The 16241-nt window shown below is 49.4% G+C and overlaps 1 protein-coding gene across 2 annotated transcripts in view; it reads left to right on the top strand.

Annotated features, from left to right (window-relative positions):
• The window catches only part of SNX27 (sorting nexin 27), a 61403-nt gene extending 47080 nt beyond the window's left edge, over window positions 1-14323 (top strand). Inside the window, exons 12-13 of one of the 2 annotated variants that reach the window (XM_077841729.1) lie at window positions 1620-1682; window positions 6020-14323. In XM_077841729.1, coding sequence (XP_077697855.1) covers window positions 1620-1682; window positions 6020-6067 — 111 coding nt within the window. In that variant the 3' untranslated portion in view covers window positions 6068-14323. The remainder of the gene's footprint in view (window positions 1-1619; window positions 1683-6019) is intronic. The other variant, XM_077841730.1, reaches the window with a different exon arrangement.
• The last annotated feature ends 1918 nt before the right edge of the window (window positions 14324-16241 follow it).

Raw genomic sequence — 16241 nt, 5'->3', positions numbered from 1 at the left:
GCATATACTGCTGGATAATGCGTGTGGTGTTTAATGTGCTCCTAATTGCCAAAGTGAGCTGAGTGGCCTCCATGCTTGCCTTAGTATGGCGTCCGCACAGAAAAAAGGCGCGGAACGATTGTCTGCCGTTGCTCTGATGGAGGGAGGGGCGACTGACGACACGGCTTACAGGGTTGGCTTCAGGGAGCTAAAATCAACAAAGGGGGTGGCTTTACATCAAGGAGTATTTCAGGGAGGACTTCACGGAGGGTTCCAATAAGAAATGGTGCACCTAAGTTTTTGTTCTTATTGGAACAAGGAGGTTAGCCTGGCCTCTGATTGATACATGGCTAGATTTACCTCGCTGCACCTTCTCTGTGAGTGACTGCAGTGTGACCTAGAGGAATGAGTCCACTAGACGGGGGAGGAGGCAAATGAGTACAAAACAAATCTGGTCTATTTCTTGTTTTGATCCACTCCATCTATCTTTTACATCTTTGGCTGGCAGCAGACGGTGCAGAAGGACTGCATGCCATCCACATCTCATGGCTGCTCAGCAGAAGATGGTGCAGTAGGACTGCTAGCCATCCTCCTCTCTTGCCTGCCCGGCAGAAGATGATGCAATAGGACTGCTAGCAATCCGTATCACCTGCCTGCTCACCATAAGACAGTTCAATAGGACTGACTGCAGGACTAAAGAGAATGACCTGGTCAAGTCACTCCAAATTTAGTCCTGCCCAGGCGCTCCCAGCCGACATGGCCGGGAGCACCTCGGACACAACGAGAACGGCTACCAGTCGTACTGCACCGTCTGCTGCCAGAAGGCAATGGGTTGCTGCTACTGTGTAGCAATGCCGTACTGCGTCTGCCAGCACCCAGGAGACATACGGTGATGGTTACCTGAGCGGGCTCCATGCTTGCCGTGGTATGGCGTCTGCACAGGTAACTCAGGAAAAAAGGCGCGAAACGATTGTCTGCCCTTGCTTTCGTGGAGGGAGGGAGGGAAGGGGGGCCTGATGATATGTACCCAGAACCACCCGCGACAATGTTTTAGCCCCATCAGGCATTGGGATCTCAACCCAGAATTCCAATGGGCAGCAGAGACCGCGGGAACTGTGGGATAGCTATCCACAGTGCAACACTCCGGAAGTCGACTCTAGCCTCGGTCTTGTGGAAGCACTCTGCCGAGTTAATGCACTTAATGCACTTAGAGCATTTTCTGTGGGGACACACACACTCGAATATATAAAACCGATTTCTAAAAAACCGACTTCTATAAATTCGACCTTATTCCGTAGTGTAGACATACCCTTACTGTCTTCTGCTTGGGAAATATTGATCTGCTCCAGGGGCTAAGTCCAAACGTTCACATCTCACATCTCTTTCTGCACTTGTGTCTGAGCAGGGCTAGCAGCAGCCATGTCTGAGCGTGTGTGGTGAGCGTAGGTCGTAAGTTCCTAACAGAAAGAATAGTAGACAGTTGAAATTCATTGCCTGGTGCTCTGGGGTGCTTATTGGAACCTCCCAAATCCCATCCCTAAATTCACCCTAAATGCACCACTACCATAGAAATAGATTTAGTCCCCTCCCACCCCATCAGTTTTTATTTATATCCTTTATATTTTTTTTTTCTTGTAAAGGTGGAGGAGGAAGCGACAGACAAGCATAACAAGAACTTCAGTAAAGACAATATGTGCAGCAAGGTAACTGGGGTGAAAGCAAACAGCATCTGGGCTCTCTGAGCCAGTCTGATTGCTGTACTGCGGACTTACTATTTACTTCCTGCTTCTCCATTCCAATTCCTGCTAGTGTAGAATAGCATTCATAATAGTGTCAGCTCGTCCTTAAAGGAACCTTGCAAACCAAAACATTTCCTGCTGCTGTATGCTGGGGAGAGACTGCCATGCCGCTTTAAGAAATGTTCTTTGTTTCCTTACATTGGAAATATTTAGTCCTGATGGGTCCTGGACACTGGCAATCTTTGGAGGACCTGGAATGAGACTTTACCTGTGAAGCTGTCTCTACTCCCAGATGAGAAGGAAAGGGGGTCAGAAAGGAGCAGTAAAGGGGACACACATTTTTCAGTTTCTTTAAAGGCCCAAAGACTAATCCTGGCAGCTTCATGCCAACTTTTACCATGGTAGTGCTGGAGGGGCGTTCTGGTATCACTTGATTGGCAGGTCCTGATCTCTTTTCCATCTCAGTAATCAAGGGTTAATTGAATAGTGGGGTGGGAAAACATCTTGTGTAGCTGAATCTTTTAAGTAAAGCCGCCCTGCTGTTGTCTGCTAAGCAGTTACGCTGAAGCGTTTCTCACTGATTCTACAGATTTTAGCCTCAAATTTTGCCCTCAGATGCCCCCAAGAAGTTTCCATTGCCTGACTGGGGTTTTCTATCTTAAGCCTAATCTATGCTTAAAATTTAGACTGGTGTAGCTGGGTCAGTCCGGGATGTGAAAAGTCACACCCCCATGCGGCGTAGCTGTGCTGACCAGTGTAGACACAACTACACCAGCAGAAAAGTGCTCCTGTCAACGTAGCTAATGTCACCTGGGGAGGTGATCCTATCCATTTGTCGGCGTGTGCTGTGTCTCTGCTAGGGGCTATGCTGGTGTAGGCGCTGTAGAGTAGACGTAGTTTCAGGGTTTTATTCTGCTGCCCCCACCTTAATATACAGTCCAAGTGTACGTGACACACATGAGCCAAACCCGACACTCGTCTCATCGTGTTGCGAGAGCCTAGGCCTTTTGTTTACTGCCGGAGTCCTGAGGCCCTCCCCTCACCCATTTTCTGCTCTGCTTTAACTTCTGGCTGTGGTGCGGTCTCCAGCCTTTCCGCTGTGCCAAAGCCTCCTGCAGGGGAATCTTTGACTCCTCATCTCACCGTTGCTGCCCTAAATGCGCTCAAGGATTCCTTAGTCCGCGTTCTAAAGGAGGGTGGATGAGTTCGGCTGAGGCTCTCCAGTGAGTGCCAGTTCCTGTCTAGTTGCTTCGCACTCCTCCTTCCGGGTGAGAGCCCAGCCATTTCTACTGCTGAAGTAAAGGCCGCTTGCAGCAGCTCTGAATGCACTTGACTCTGTCCCTCCCCTCCAGCTATATTTGGATGCAGCATCTGGTTCTGCATAGGCCTGTGCTGTTGACCTGCATCTCTATGTGCCAGAAATCTTGCCAAGTGAAGGCTCTGCAGACTGCTGTGGCCTATTCCATATGTGCAGGGGTAGGGGGGGACACAATGAGTGGCATGGAATTTCCATACTTGATTTATTGGCCTGTAAAAATTGCTTATGACGTTTCTTTTGCCCCTTCTGGCTCTGGAGAACTCGGATCTAGATAATTCCCCTTGCTAAGCTTCCAGATGTTCTTGCATTTGTATACGATGCCTTCCACTTAATTGCTTGTAGGTCCTAAATTAAGGCACTAAGTCACTTAGACCTCCAAAGCAACACAAAAACGTCAGCTTCCCCTTTTTATTTAGCATTTAAGCAATGCCAGTGGCTGCCATTTAACGTCACTGTGGTTAGCTCAAATGGTACGCGCCGTATTCCCTGTGCTAAGCATGTGGGAATGTGAATCTCAGCCAGCATTAAATGTCAGGTTTGCCGTGGTGACCACTGGACAGCTGGAGTAGTCAGTTGCTGGCTGTAAAATGTGGTCAGTAATATGGCTAGAGAGGAGATTGCGATTCACAGTTACTCAGGGCTTAGGGTCCGTCTCCACTGCAATAAACATCTCTGAGCCTCTGCTGATTGGCTCAGGCTATGGGGCTAAAAATAGCTGAGTAGACGTTCCAGCTCTGGCTCGAGCCTGGGGTCTGAAACCCGGGGGAGGGTCCCAGAGCCCGGGCTCCAGCCCCAGCCTCTATACTGCTGTTTTTAGCTCCACAGCCCAAGCACCGTGAGCCTGAGTCAGCCAACTTGGGCTCTGAGACTCGGTGCTAGGGTTTGTCTTTGCAGTGTCATGTGGTGTTCAGGCTGTTAGATGCCCCCTTGTGACCATAAGGAAGAGTAGATCAGTGGTTTAATTCAGTCACAAGGGTAACCAGCATTTAAACGCTGTGGTGATAAGCACTAAATTAGAGGAACTCTGGAGAGGGGGGAAGCAGTGTGTTTCCGTTCCCTCTGCCGGCTCCCAAAGCAATCCGCAGAGGAATCAATTCACTGTTGAAATGCAGCCACCTCTGAGTGGGGATTGTGAGTGGACAGCCTGGGCACCAGGGCACAGTGGTTATGGGATTGGGAGGGAGGAGTTGAGACAAAGGACACCTGGGCAAAACCCTCTGGTGAGATTTTTAATGACCATTTGGCACAACCAGGAACTTTGGTTTTTAAATGCCTTGTTCAAAAGACTCAGTACAACAAACCACCCGACAGTTGGATGAATTTGCTTCAAAGAGGAGCAAAGTGTGTGCAACCTGTCTGGATTCCCCTCCTTCTCTTTCTTGGGAGTTCACCTGTTTCAGGCCAGATGCTGGTTCCCCTCCAGAGCACGGCTTCCCATGTCCACTCACTGACAAACCTCTAGAGAGATGGGAGTATAAACCCCTCCCCTTTATAACACACTGCCATGAGACCGACTGCAGCTTCCGCAAAGGCCCCTGCTATGAATGGAAACCTCATCCTTGCTGGGGGTAGTTAATCTACAGCTGCACGCCCAGGGGGAGTCGATCTTTGCTGTTGCTGCCTGCCACAAGGCTGGTCCTCCAACCCTTGCTGCCAGCGATGGCAATTACTCATGGTTATTGGTGTCATCCATCAAGCCAGCTTGTGCTGCTGCTGCAGGGAGTGCAGCGGGAGCAGAGAATTGCAGCCTGCGCATCCCAAGGTGCTGGGGATTGTAGCTCCAGGTATCTGAATCAGTTCTGCACCCAGCACTGGCAAGGAATCAGTGTGTGTGTTTGGAGATCTGCCTGCTCTCAACCACCGCGCTGCTGTGTTCTTAGACAGACAAACCTAGGGTGATGGTGGGTTTGGGAAGCTGAGGGGGAGGCTGCCTCGTACGGTGGGCTAGAGCGCCAGTCGTTTCCCTCAGCAGTCCTGTCTGGGTCTCAAGTGAACAGTCGGTTGCAGAGCCTCCATTTGGCCTAGCTTCACTGCCAGGCTGTGCCCAGGATTGGATTACAGGGCTGGGGAATGGAGGTTGCGAGTGGGGCGTGACGTGCTGGCAGAGCTGGAATGGTCCAGGGGGCAGCAGATGAAGAATGAGGTGAACGAGGAGGGAGGGCAGGACTAGTGTAGCAGGTGGAGGAGTTGCAGGTCAGCCCTGAGGAGCATTAGCGGAGCCTCATGTGACTAGCCCCAGGAGGTTTCATAGTCATATACCGCAAGGCCAGAAGGGACCACGGTGATCATCTCGTCTGACCCCCTGTAGAACACAGGCCAGAGACTGCCCCAGAGAAATTCCTAGTGCAGAGCTGTTAGAAAAACAGCCAGTCTTGATTTAAACATGGTCACTGCCGGGGAATCCACCATGACCCTTGGGAAATTGTTCCAAAAGTTAGTTACTCTCCCTGTTAAAAACGTGCACCTTATTTCCAGTCTGCATGTGTCTAGCTTCAACTTCCAGCCATTGGATCGTATTCGACCTTTCTCTGCTACACGGAAGAGCCCGTTAGGAAATATTTGTTCCCCACGCAGGTACTTACAGACTGTGATCAAGTCACCCCTTAGCGTTCTTTTTTTATTAAGCTACGTAGATTGTGCTCCTTGAGTCTCTTGCTATAAGGCAGGTTTTCTAATCCTGGTAGCCCTTCACTCATGGGAGGGACTTTAGTTTAGTGGTGAGACCCAGCAATGGGAAGGGGTCTAGAATGGGGGACTGGGAATTGGAACTAAGACTCAGCGGTCTGTTCTTTGGTTTGCCGTGGACTCTTCAAGTGACGTTGGGGCAAGTCACCTTCTCTGTGCCTCAGTTTCCCCCTCTGCAGAGGAGGCTGCCCTCTGTCTAACTTGCCCTGAGAGGGTTGATTAATGAGGCTGCAAGAGCAAACCCAGAGGCTTACTGTAAGTAATATCTTGTTTTTAATTTCCCTTTCTTCTCTTTCAGAATATCTTTCAGATGGCCAGATCACAGCAGAGGGACGCCGCCACTTAGCCCCTCCTGTCGTGGAAGAACGTAAACCCCCCCGAAATTAACACTTAAAAAAAGATTTAAAAAATTCTGTTATTGTATTAAAAGCCCTTAAACTAAATATTATTAATAACAATACCATTTGTGAATTTCATGGTTATGGAATTAAGCAACTAGGAAAAAACCAGCAGGCTTATCAGAGTAACAAGAGGGGAAAACTTTTCAACAACAGACAAATCCACCCAAGGGTATTCTGTTTTTCTTTTTTCGTTTCACTTGGGTCCTGCATTGGAAGATGGACTGTGCTTATATTATATTTTTTACAACTGGAAATAGAAATGCCATCCATTTGCACTGTTCAGACATATATATGTATGTATGTATGTAAAAAAAAAAAAAAAAAAAAGAAAGAAAAAAAGAAAGTTATATATACAGAATACCCCACGTATATACATATATATCTATATATTTCTTTTAAAATTTCATATCAGCAGCAGTACCTTTTCTAAGCTTGCGTTTTTACACGCATCTCTTTCCTCCGAGTCCATCGTGTTTTTTTAAAAACTAACTTTAATGGAAAAAAAAAAAAGAAAAAAAGTTACATTACAGGGAAATACCTCTCCTCTCAAAGGACCTTGACACGTTTACAGGCTTTTAATTTTTTTTTCTTTTCATTTTTTGCAATGAACCTTTTTAAGAAGTGTGTAAAGCAGCTGGCTTCAGAGCTAGTGGGACAAGGAGAGAGGGGATTTTGTTCACTGACGGTCTAATCCTGCATCCTTACCTTGGGTAGCATTTTTAAAATCAGTGGGGCTACTCACGGGTGTAAATGTTCACGAAGGGTGTGATGCTGTAATTGATGGGACTCTGTGACCGCTATGGGTAGGATGGATTTTGAGTTGGAGTCTTCCCATTGGCCTCAATGGACTTTGGATCAAAGCCCGAAGGAGCAAAATTCACCTCTGTGCCAGAGCCAGATTAAGGCCTATTCTCAGTGTAAGGCCCACTGCAGCCATAGTTTGAAGGGTTAAGTGGAGCTGGGATGGTGCATAGTCCTTGGGCAGGCTCTCTGGTCCTCAGGCAGAGGTGCGAAAAGGAGAGCCCAAAGCAGAATTAGCTCCATCCAGCTTGGAGGGGAAGTGAGGCTCCATCTGTGGCTTTCCTCACTCCTTGATCAGATCTCTTTGGGGCGGGGTGAGACTGAGCCCACAGCTGTCGCAGCCAAAGATCTGGTATCTTCCTGATGGGCTTTGGCTACTCCTTGCAGCTTTCCAGGACAGAAGCAGCATTGTTTGGGTGCCGTGCTGACGCCTGTATTTCACTAGCAGTCGGTCGGCCCAGGCAGGGTGGGGGAGACGAGGTCTGGCAGTGCAGGGTGGCATCCCCGAGGAGGGCCGGGTTTTAAACAACCCTGTCTCTGTGAGAATTTTGAACTGTTCTAGCCAGCTAAGCAACAGCCTGGGTAATTGCTCTCCTTTCCTGCATGTGCCCTCCGCCTGCCCTTGAGCAGAGCTTAGTCTGGTGCCGCTTTCCAGCTTCTCCAAGCGCTTTTCAGTGCAAAGACTTTTCTGTAGGGGAGGGGGTTCTGGCCCTGTATAGACCAAGGTGTTATGCATTCCTACTGCTTCATCTCCCCCCGGCCCCGGGTGTGTGGTTCTAGGACTGGATGCGGGGAGCCAGCTGCAGGTTGAAGGACCCAAGGAGGCAGCCGTAGGCTAGAGGACATTTGAGGTTAGTTCGCTAGTGAGCGGTCAGGTCATCCTTGTCGCCGCTCTGGCTGATTTATTGCCTTGACTGGTGTTTTGACAACTTCTTCCCGTGTTGATCTAGGCTGGGGTCCCTGTGGATCATAGTGGTAACTCTTCACTCGCCCATTCCAGCTAATGGCAACGGTGCCCTTGCCAGTGACCTGATCTGCTGAGTGTGGGGCCCAGCTGGCATTGCAGCAGTACAGAGCTCTGCCCTGTTGTGGGACTCAGTGGTATTGGGGGCCCTGCTCCTTGTCTTGCCTTCTGGGCAGGCAGGGCCGGAGCACGGCACATTCAACTCCAGGGTGGGTCAAAGGGAGAGGTCAAACAGGCCCACCTTTGACTCAGGAAGAACCTCAGAGGGACCCTGGGAACCTTGAAGGCGAGAGGCTAAGGAGTGTGGGACTGAATGAACAGTCAGTGTAGACTGGAGGGGAAGAGGAGAGGGAAACGGGAGCAATGGAATTGGCTTACCGTCTTCAGAAAGAAGTCTAGGACAATTGGCAACTTTCCCCTGTGCTGGGTTGTCTGTTCCCTGTGCATCTAAGAAACTGCAAAGGAAGACTCAAAGCTGAAACATGGGCAGGGCTTCCTGCTTGCTCTAACTCAATAAACCTTTACCTTTAAGAATCAATCTCTTTAATAAAGCAGGATGACCCTTGAGGCTCGTGGTACCCAGCTTGCCACGTGTGGGATCTGACACTGCATTTCATGGCATGAACCCAGTGTGGTCTGCCGGGAGGCTACTTTAAACTGCGGGCCAGGAAATGCTCTCTAAAGATAGACCGTATCCTTCCAGTCACAAGTCGAAGCGGGAGCAGCGTCAGCCGAGGAGAAATCTTGGCCTTGCGCTTAGAATCCAGTGTTCTGCTGGCCTCTACATTTTTACTTACAAACTTTGTATTTCTGGGTGTGAATTAGGTAGCTTAGGTACACTAGTCTGAGTGAGTGCAAAGAATTAAAGGCTGCAGTAGGAACTCTCTGCTTTAGATCTTGAACCAATTACGTGTCCCTTCTGCGAAGAAAACAAATTGAGCCGAGGAAGCTGGGTGGCTGTATAAGGGGCTTTAATACGTTAATCCGTTGGACGCCTTGGTGCACAGAAACCCGCCTCCTTTAATTTGGTATTGCTGGACGCAACCTAAGTATCTGGGCCAACAGGTTATGCAAACCAGCTTTTGTGCTCTGTAGATGGTGTGAGGAAAGCAGCTTCCAAGTTTTCTCAGTCAGAACTGGATTTGAAATGCACCTGGCTCACTCAAAGCTAGATGCTTATTAAAATAAGAAACTTTGTGGGGGTTAGTGCTTTTAGAAGCAGCTGAAGTCTACATTCAGGGCAGCTGTGAAAGCATTATCATTTAAATATATGGACTTAAAGTTTTTGCAAATATCCCTCTTACTTCCCACCTCCTTTCCTGCTCTGTGGCCTCTAGATGCCCCAAGGCTTAATTCCCTCACATCCCTGAATCATTTAATTTAGCACAACCTAGGGGTCACCCAATGAAATTAATAGGAGGCAGGTTTGAAACAAACAAAAGGAAGTATTTCTTCACATGATGTGCAATCAGCCTGCAAAACTTGTTGCCAGGGGATGTTGTGAAGGCCAAAAGTGTAACTGGGTTCAAAAAAGAATTAAGTAAGTTCCTGGAGGATAGGTCCATCGATGGCTATTAGCCAAGATGGTCAGGGATGCAACCCCGTGCTCTGGGTGTCCCTAAACTGCCAACTGCCAGAAGCTGCAACTGGATGACAGGGGATGGATCACTCAAAATTGTCCTGTTCATTCCCTCTGAAGCATCTGGCACTGGCCGCTGTCAGAGACAGGGTACTGGCTAGATGGACCATTGGTCTGACCCAGTGTGACTGTTCTTATTTTCCAGTCCTGTGTACAGGGACATATTGCATGTGATGTAGGACCTACGTAGTGATGGAAAAAACAAAATATTGGTTGGAACATGCAGTGAATTATTTTTCACACCAACTTTAGATCTAAGCTGGTCAGAAACAGGGTGGGTTTGGGAAGCAATATTAGGTTTTCCCTGCAGTCCCAGGCTGCTAGTGGCTCTTTTGGGCCGCAAGATTCTTCTCTTTGTTATTTAAACGAAGCTTTTTGTATTCTATAACACCTGTTATTCCATGCAGCAGAGAGTCATTTACAATATAGGGCAGCCCAAACCACTGGCCATGGGCAGATAATCCAAAGTTTGGAGGTGTGTTTGAAACCTGTTCAGATGGTGTGGCTGGGGAGGGAGAGGTGCTGTTGGGTTAAGAATGCTTGTGCCTTTCCAAAGTCACTCTCCCCTAAAGCATCTTCCTGTAGGGCAGTGTTTGCAGTTTAGGCTGAGAGGGGTGTGGAGTTTGGGGTCTATCTACCCAACTTCCTGCCCCTCATTGGTGTTGGGAGCAGAATTGGAAGGCTATAAGAAAAGCTACCCACAAAAGGACCATCCCCACCCTTCATTAAATTCCATGGACCATCCAGCCATTCTTCGATAAGTTAGCTTCCTTGTTTCCCTTGGTTAATCCTTCTACTTATATTTCCCCCCCTGAGGGAGACCTCTCCCGCTGCCCAATCAGAACACTGAACAGCTGTTGTTGTTGGACCCTGCTGTTACCTTTCCAGGCGGCTCTATCAACCTCTGATGGCAGGAAGGCATTTTCGTCCTGCACAGACGGCCAGGTCGCCACGGCGCTAGGGATCGTGTGCCCCTCTGCCAGTTCAGTAGTGGGCGGATGGGCTGTCTTGCTGCAGTGTGAATTCTCCAGCACAGGAGCCCTTCAGAGCTCTTGGAGAAGTCCCCTTCGGTGTGTGAGGCAGGCAACTTCTTCTGGTGGTTGGAGCAGGGCACTGGGAGTCAGGAGACCCGTGTTCTATTTCTGATTCTGCCACTGACTTTCTGAGTGACCTCGGGCTAGTCACTTCCCCGCTCCATGCCTCAGTTTCCCCACCAGTAGAATGAGGTGTTTGTACCCCTCTGTGTAAAGCACTTTATGACCCTTGACTGGGAGGCACTATCCAAGTGCGCAGCATTAGCCTCTCCCAATAAATGACCCAAAGGACTGAATAAGCTACTGGCAATGTCTCCCTTGTGTATGTAGAGACGAGATTGTCTCAGAGCCCCAGTCTCATCAGCAATACCTTTCCTTCTGTTCTCATCAGAACAGATGGAACGATCTCAGCAGCAGTATTAAGAGCCCCTCCCCGGTCTCTGTTCGTTGGGCTCGGCTACTCACATGACTCAAGTCAGAGGAGTTCAACGGGTTTGTATGTCACAGGAACAAGCACTGCTTTTGGGAGCCTCTGGAGGATTCCATGTTCCAGCAGAGATCTGGGTTAGGGGGGAGGCTTGGACCCAGAGAGCTCTGCATGCACAGCCAGCTTTGCTTTGCTGACACTTCTCTGCACGCAACCAGGTACCTGGCTAAGGCTGAGGAGAGAACCCGAAAAGGCTGTTTGAGGGATGCTAAGCTAGGCTATTCCTCTGGACCAGCAGGAGTGGAGGTCAGACTTGCTCTGCAGTGTTATGTGAGGAATGCAGATTCTGTGCAACTTGTATTCTCCTAGTATTAGCTCCCTTGGCATCCAGTGTGGCCGTGAGCATGTCTAGATCTTTTCCTGCTGGGAAGGAAATAAGGGAGCCCCAGAGATCTGGAGCCACATTTGGGCCTGGAGGACCAATTATTGGGGTTATTGGGTGAAATGTGCTAGCTGTGTCATTGGACAGGAGCTGGTTTCCATGGGCAGGAGGGGGCAGTTTTCACTACACGGGTTCCCCAAAAGGGGAGCCCCCCCAATGCTTAACTCTTTCATTCCCCAAACACCTCCCCTGCCTGTAATTTATTCAGGATCCAAGTCTCCCTTCCCTCAGTGTTGCGGTGCACCTTGAGAAGGTTTAACTTGCCTCTGCTTATTCCCTAAAATCCAGGGGTTGGGAGAGGGGAGAGCCCCATATTCTTTATGACCCTTTTCACACAGGCAGTAGCTCTGTAATCAGCCATTGTGTTGCCAGGTTTCTCTCAGTCCACTGGATTTAGGGAAGGATTTGTGCCAATACTCTTGATTTTCCATAGCTAAAGGAGCTGGAAATCTCTTTGCAGCAGTAAGTTCTGCCGCAGGACCCATGTAAAAAACAAAAATGGAGTGAGAGCCATAAACATGAAATTTCACTGCTGACTGAAGTAGGTCAACTTAAGAACTAGTAACCTCCTCCAGTTGACTTCTGTGCTGTGACATTTAACCATTGTTAGGTATGTTGCTCATTCTGTCTGTTTAGAGAACTAGAAAGCAAGCACCTTTGCTCATGTCAGAGTGCCAGATTTGGGGGCCTGAGGGGGAAGAACTGAAATTTCCATTCCCATAGGACTGGTCCTGAAATGCTGGGTTTTTTTGTCTGTGTGTTTAAATTTTGAAAGAAACGGGTAATCTCTGTCAATTTCTCTTCCTTTTTTTTTTTTTTTTTTTAAATCCTTGGCTGATATAATTTGTCCTATTTTTGGTGCCATCAGAAATAAACAATGAGGCTTTCTCTCTATCTTAACGCAGGTCACTTTTTAAAAAGCGCTCCAGTGCATAAATGCAGCACCAGCCCTTCCATTTCCAGGCTCTTTACTTTTCAGATTTTTAAAAAAAATCAATTGATAGGCTTTGGCAGCTCTGATGTCAGATCTATAAGCCCGAGCACAAGTTAAATAGGTCAGGTTGCACTTGGTATAATAACTGCTTTCCTCAAATGCTCTCTGAATTAAATAGGTAGAAGATGCAGCTGATGAGGAAGCCTTAATTAGACAAGAAATAAACTTCTCAGCCCCCCTTCCTCCTCTGATCCTGATGGTTTGCAGTAATGGCCAGAGCAAGGTAATTGTTTCTTTGCTGTCTTGCAGATTTTTCTTTTTTGCTCTGTTTTCTCCACATTTATACAGACCAGATGAGGGAGAGAATATATTTTATTGGACCAGCTTCTGTTGGTTTCGAGCTTGCACAGAGCTCTACTTCAGGGTTGGGAAGCTAACTCAAAGCCAGATGTAAGAGCTCTTGATTTGAGTGGCTTAGATGGCCAAGTGCTCTCTGGGAAAATTACATTTTTATCTGTGCAAAAGCTTTTCACCCCCTGCAAACCAAAGTTGGTGAGTGATGCATTTATAAAAACCAGTTGGTTTACAGATTATAACACACACATACACACGCCTCTGGTTTGGAGGTGAAATGTATTATTAAAGCTGATGGCAGCCTAGCTCATGGAGACAGTTCTATTTTTCTAAACAAATTTGTATAAAGCCTCCACAGCCCTCGCACTTACCGAGTGAGCCTGGATATTTGGGGGAGCGGCAGGTGGTACGTTTTGCACCCAAGCAGGGTATCCAAGATGTAGTTGTCCTTCAGCGTGAGGCTCTTCTGCTTCCAGCTAACCCATAAGATTGCACTAAACCAGTTCAGCAGCCAGGTCATTTGGACACAATACAGCAGCTTCCCATTAGCAGGAAGGCCCCTTGCTTGCTCCTGACACATCCTTCTCCCTTCTGGTCTGCAGCACCAGGCCCTCTCCTCTTGTTCATTCCTTGTGCGCTCCCCCGCTGACAGGTAGCGAGGCAGAAACTCTCTGGAACCTTACTGCTCCCAGCCTTTGGAGAGTCCCCACACCCCAGCCCAGTCTGCATGCGAGAGACGCTATCCTATCCCCTTTCTAGACGGAACTGTATTGAAATGCAGGTTTATAGAAGATGTTACCACAGCTTCAGAATTCAGCTTAGCAAGCACCCAGCTGCCATGTCTGCTTTATCCCTTGGCCGTCTCCAGCCACCATCCGTCTCTTCCTGGTTTAGATTCCAGCTGCTCCAGCTTAGAAGTTCCCTGACCTGTTACCTTGCACCTCTTAGCCAGTTGTAACAAACCAACTGCCCTGTAGCCAAGGCCACAGCCCATTGTGTATGTATAAGTAGGCTGTTACATTGAGCTTTCGGGGGGAGGGAATCCGCATCTCAGTGCCCCCAATAGATCCCTTCCTCAGCATTTTATACCTTTCCCTGGCCATCCCTCTTCCACCCCAACCCTGGGTTGAAGCGTGTTATACAAAGGTTCGTCCGTGGAAGGAAAGCAACAGATATAACAGCAATAATACATCAGTCAGAGCTTTTGATGTAAGGTGGGGGGCAGTTCCCTCTCCTGGGGGGATGGGAGGGGGATTGAACGGATGCCTGCTACTAAATTTGCAGAAATTTTGTATCGTCTCCCCACCCCCTGCTTTTTTTTTTTTTTTTTTTGAGCCAGTAAAATAACCCAGGTTTCAATCCCGGGCACACTCGTTTTAATTTATTTGAGAGAACTCTAATTGTATTTTCACGGCAGTATCTTGTATTTTTTATTTTTGTGATTCAGAAATGTGAAGAAGAAAACAAAACAAAAAACCGATTGCTAACAGTGTTTCATTCCTTGTTCTATAGAGCTAATCACTCTAAAATTGTTTGGTAAAGTCACTTAGTGTAATTAATTGTAACATATTCTTTTAAATAAATTGATTTATTGATGAAACTACTAGTTAAACCTCTCCTGCCCCCTTTGTCTCTCTTGTGGGGGAAGGGCTATGAGGGGGGAGGGGCTGGGCAGGCCTGGGGAAGTGGCTGGGCTGGGGGGATCCTTGCCCATCTGTGGCACTTGCTCTGATCTGGTCCAAGGCGCCTGTGGGGAAGCGAGCAGAGAAACAGCCTCAAGGGCCTGTACAACTGCCCCATCTGCCATGGGCCTAGATCCTGCTGGCTGGGGGACTGGAGGCCCCACTGCCCCCCCCAGTCAAGCCCCATCTCCTTATGGTCCGTGCCGTTCTCACACCTGCCCCTGGTGAGGACAGGGCCTCCCATTTTGCCCCCTGGCCCTGCCCCATTTCCCCAGTGAAGACAAGGCCCCGCCTTCCAGTCTCAACCCCTCCCCCTTCCCAAGCTCTGCCCCATCTTCCCAGTGAAGACAGACCCCGCCCTTCAGTCTCAAACTCCGCCTCCCCTGAGCTCCACCCCATGGGAGGTTCTTGGGATGCTGTTGTGGCGTGCCTGGCTCTTGTGCATGAAAAAGCTGGGGGAGATGGTGAGCAGACTCCACTCCCCCTCCCCCCAGCTGCCAGTGGCCACCTGGGCTTCTCTGGCCTGGAGGAGCCACTCCCCACCGGCCGCCAGAGCACAAGGCCCATCATGGCGTGACACCTAGAGGAGCCCATGGGCAATGGGGGGGGACGGCGCCTCCCCCAACGGGACAGCAATCTAGGGTGCTGGGGGACGCCACTTGACTGCTACCACCTCTGTACGGTGGCCAGGCCTCCTTCGGAGTAGGGGGCCAGGTGTGTCTGGCCTTCCTGGGAGTGGGGGTGTTGCCAGCAGCCAACCCTTATGGCCGGGGCGTGGCAGAGGAGCTGGGACAGGAGTGGCACTCAGCTTTTAGACACAGCTTGTTAGACCAATGACTTGACGCCTGCAGGATTTCAATAAAACCTGAACAGTGCAGGACTGTACCTGAGGTGCATGTCCCCTCCTCCTCCCCCACAAGGAGCGCCTGCTATCCTGGGAGGCTCAACCAGCTCTGGCTCCCTCTCGCACAGCTCTGCTGTTGCCCCTCAGTGCCAGCCAGCAGCCCCCAGATGCCTGTTGCGTAAGTGCTGAAGAAACAGCCTCTTCTCTGCCCACAGCAGGTGCCGTGGGACGCAGCCAGGGCTCTGTAGAGGGAAGCCCAAGCTCTCAAATCTCCATAGGGTGGTTATGCAGGGTTGGGGCTACCCGGGCATGTGTATGTGCAAGGGTGGTGGCTAGCCTCACACAGAGGTGACCAGGAGACAGATGGAGCGGAGCAGGTCCCGAGGAAGAGGCTGGTTCTGCTGAGGTCCGAGCCCTCTGCCCTGCGTGTCCGTTACAGGCTACGTCCATGAGTTCCTGCCACCTCCGAGACCATCACAGCAATCAAACCGGGCCCAGCACCTGGAGCAGATGGTATTCCTGCCAAGGTCTATAAGCAGGGTGGCCACCACACTGCAGGGCACCTCTGCATTCTCTGGGAGCAAGAGTGAGGTTTTACATGCCAACATTGTCAACCTATAAACGTGAGGGTGATTGGGCAAACCATGGCCTTTCCTTCCTCTCTGTCGCTGGGAAAACCCTTGCACAGTCATGTTGACTAGCCTTAACACTGATCCTTCCTGAGTCTGTGGATTCTGGGCTGGATGAGGCACAATGGACGTGACCCTCACGGGCCTGCCAGCTGCAGGAAAAGTGGCGGAAGCAAAACCGTGATCTTTGTATTTTTTTTTTCGACTTAGCTGATGTCTAGTCTGAGTAAGTTGTGAGGGGCTCTGGGAATGGTTGTCATCTTTGGATGCCCTGCGAAGTTTTTCTGTCATTTGGCCCTTCCACAGTGGGATGACTTTGGACCCCTTCCTGGTCACCGGTGACACCAAACATGGTTGTATGCTGGCTTG

The sequence above is a fragment of the Eretmochelys imbricata genome, chromosome 24 (assembly GCF_965152235.1).
Source record: "Eretmochelys imbricata isolate rEreImb1 chromosome 24, rEreImb1.hap1, whole genome shotgun sequence".
Classification (NCBI taxonomy): Eukaryota; Metazoa; Chordata; order Testudines; family Cheloniidae; genus Eretmochelys; species Eretmochelys imbricata.
This window is presented reverse-complemented; position numbering and strand designations above follow the sequence as displayed.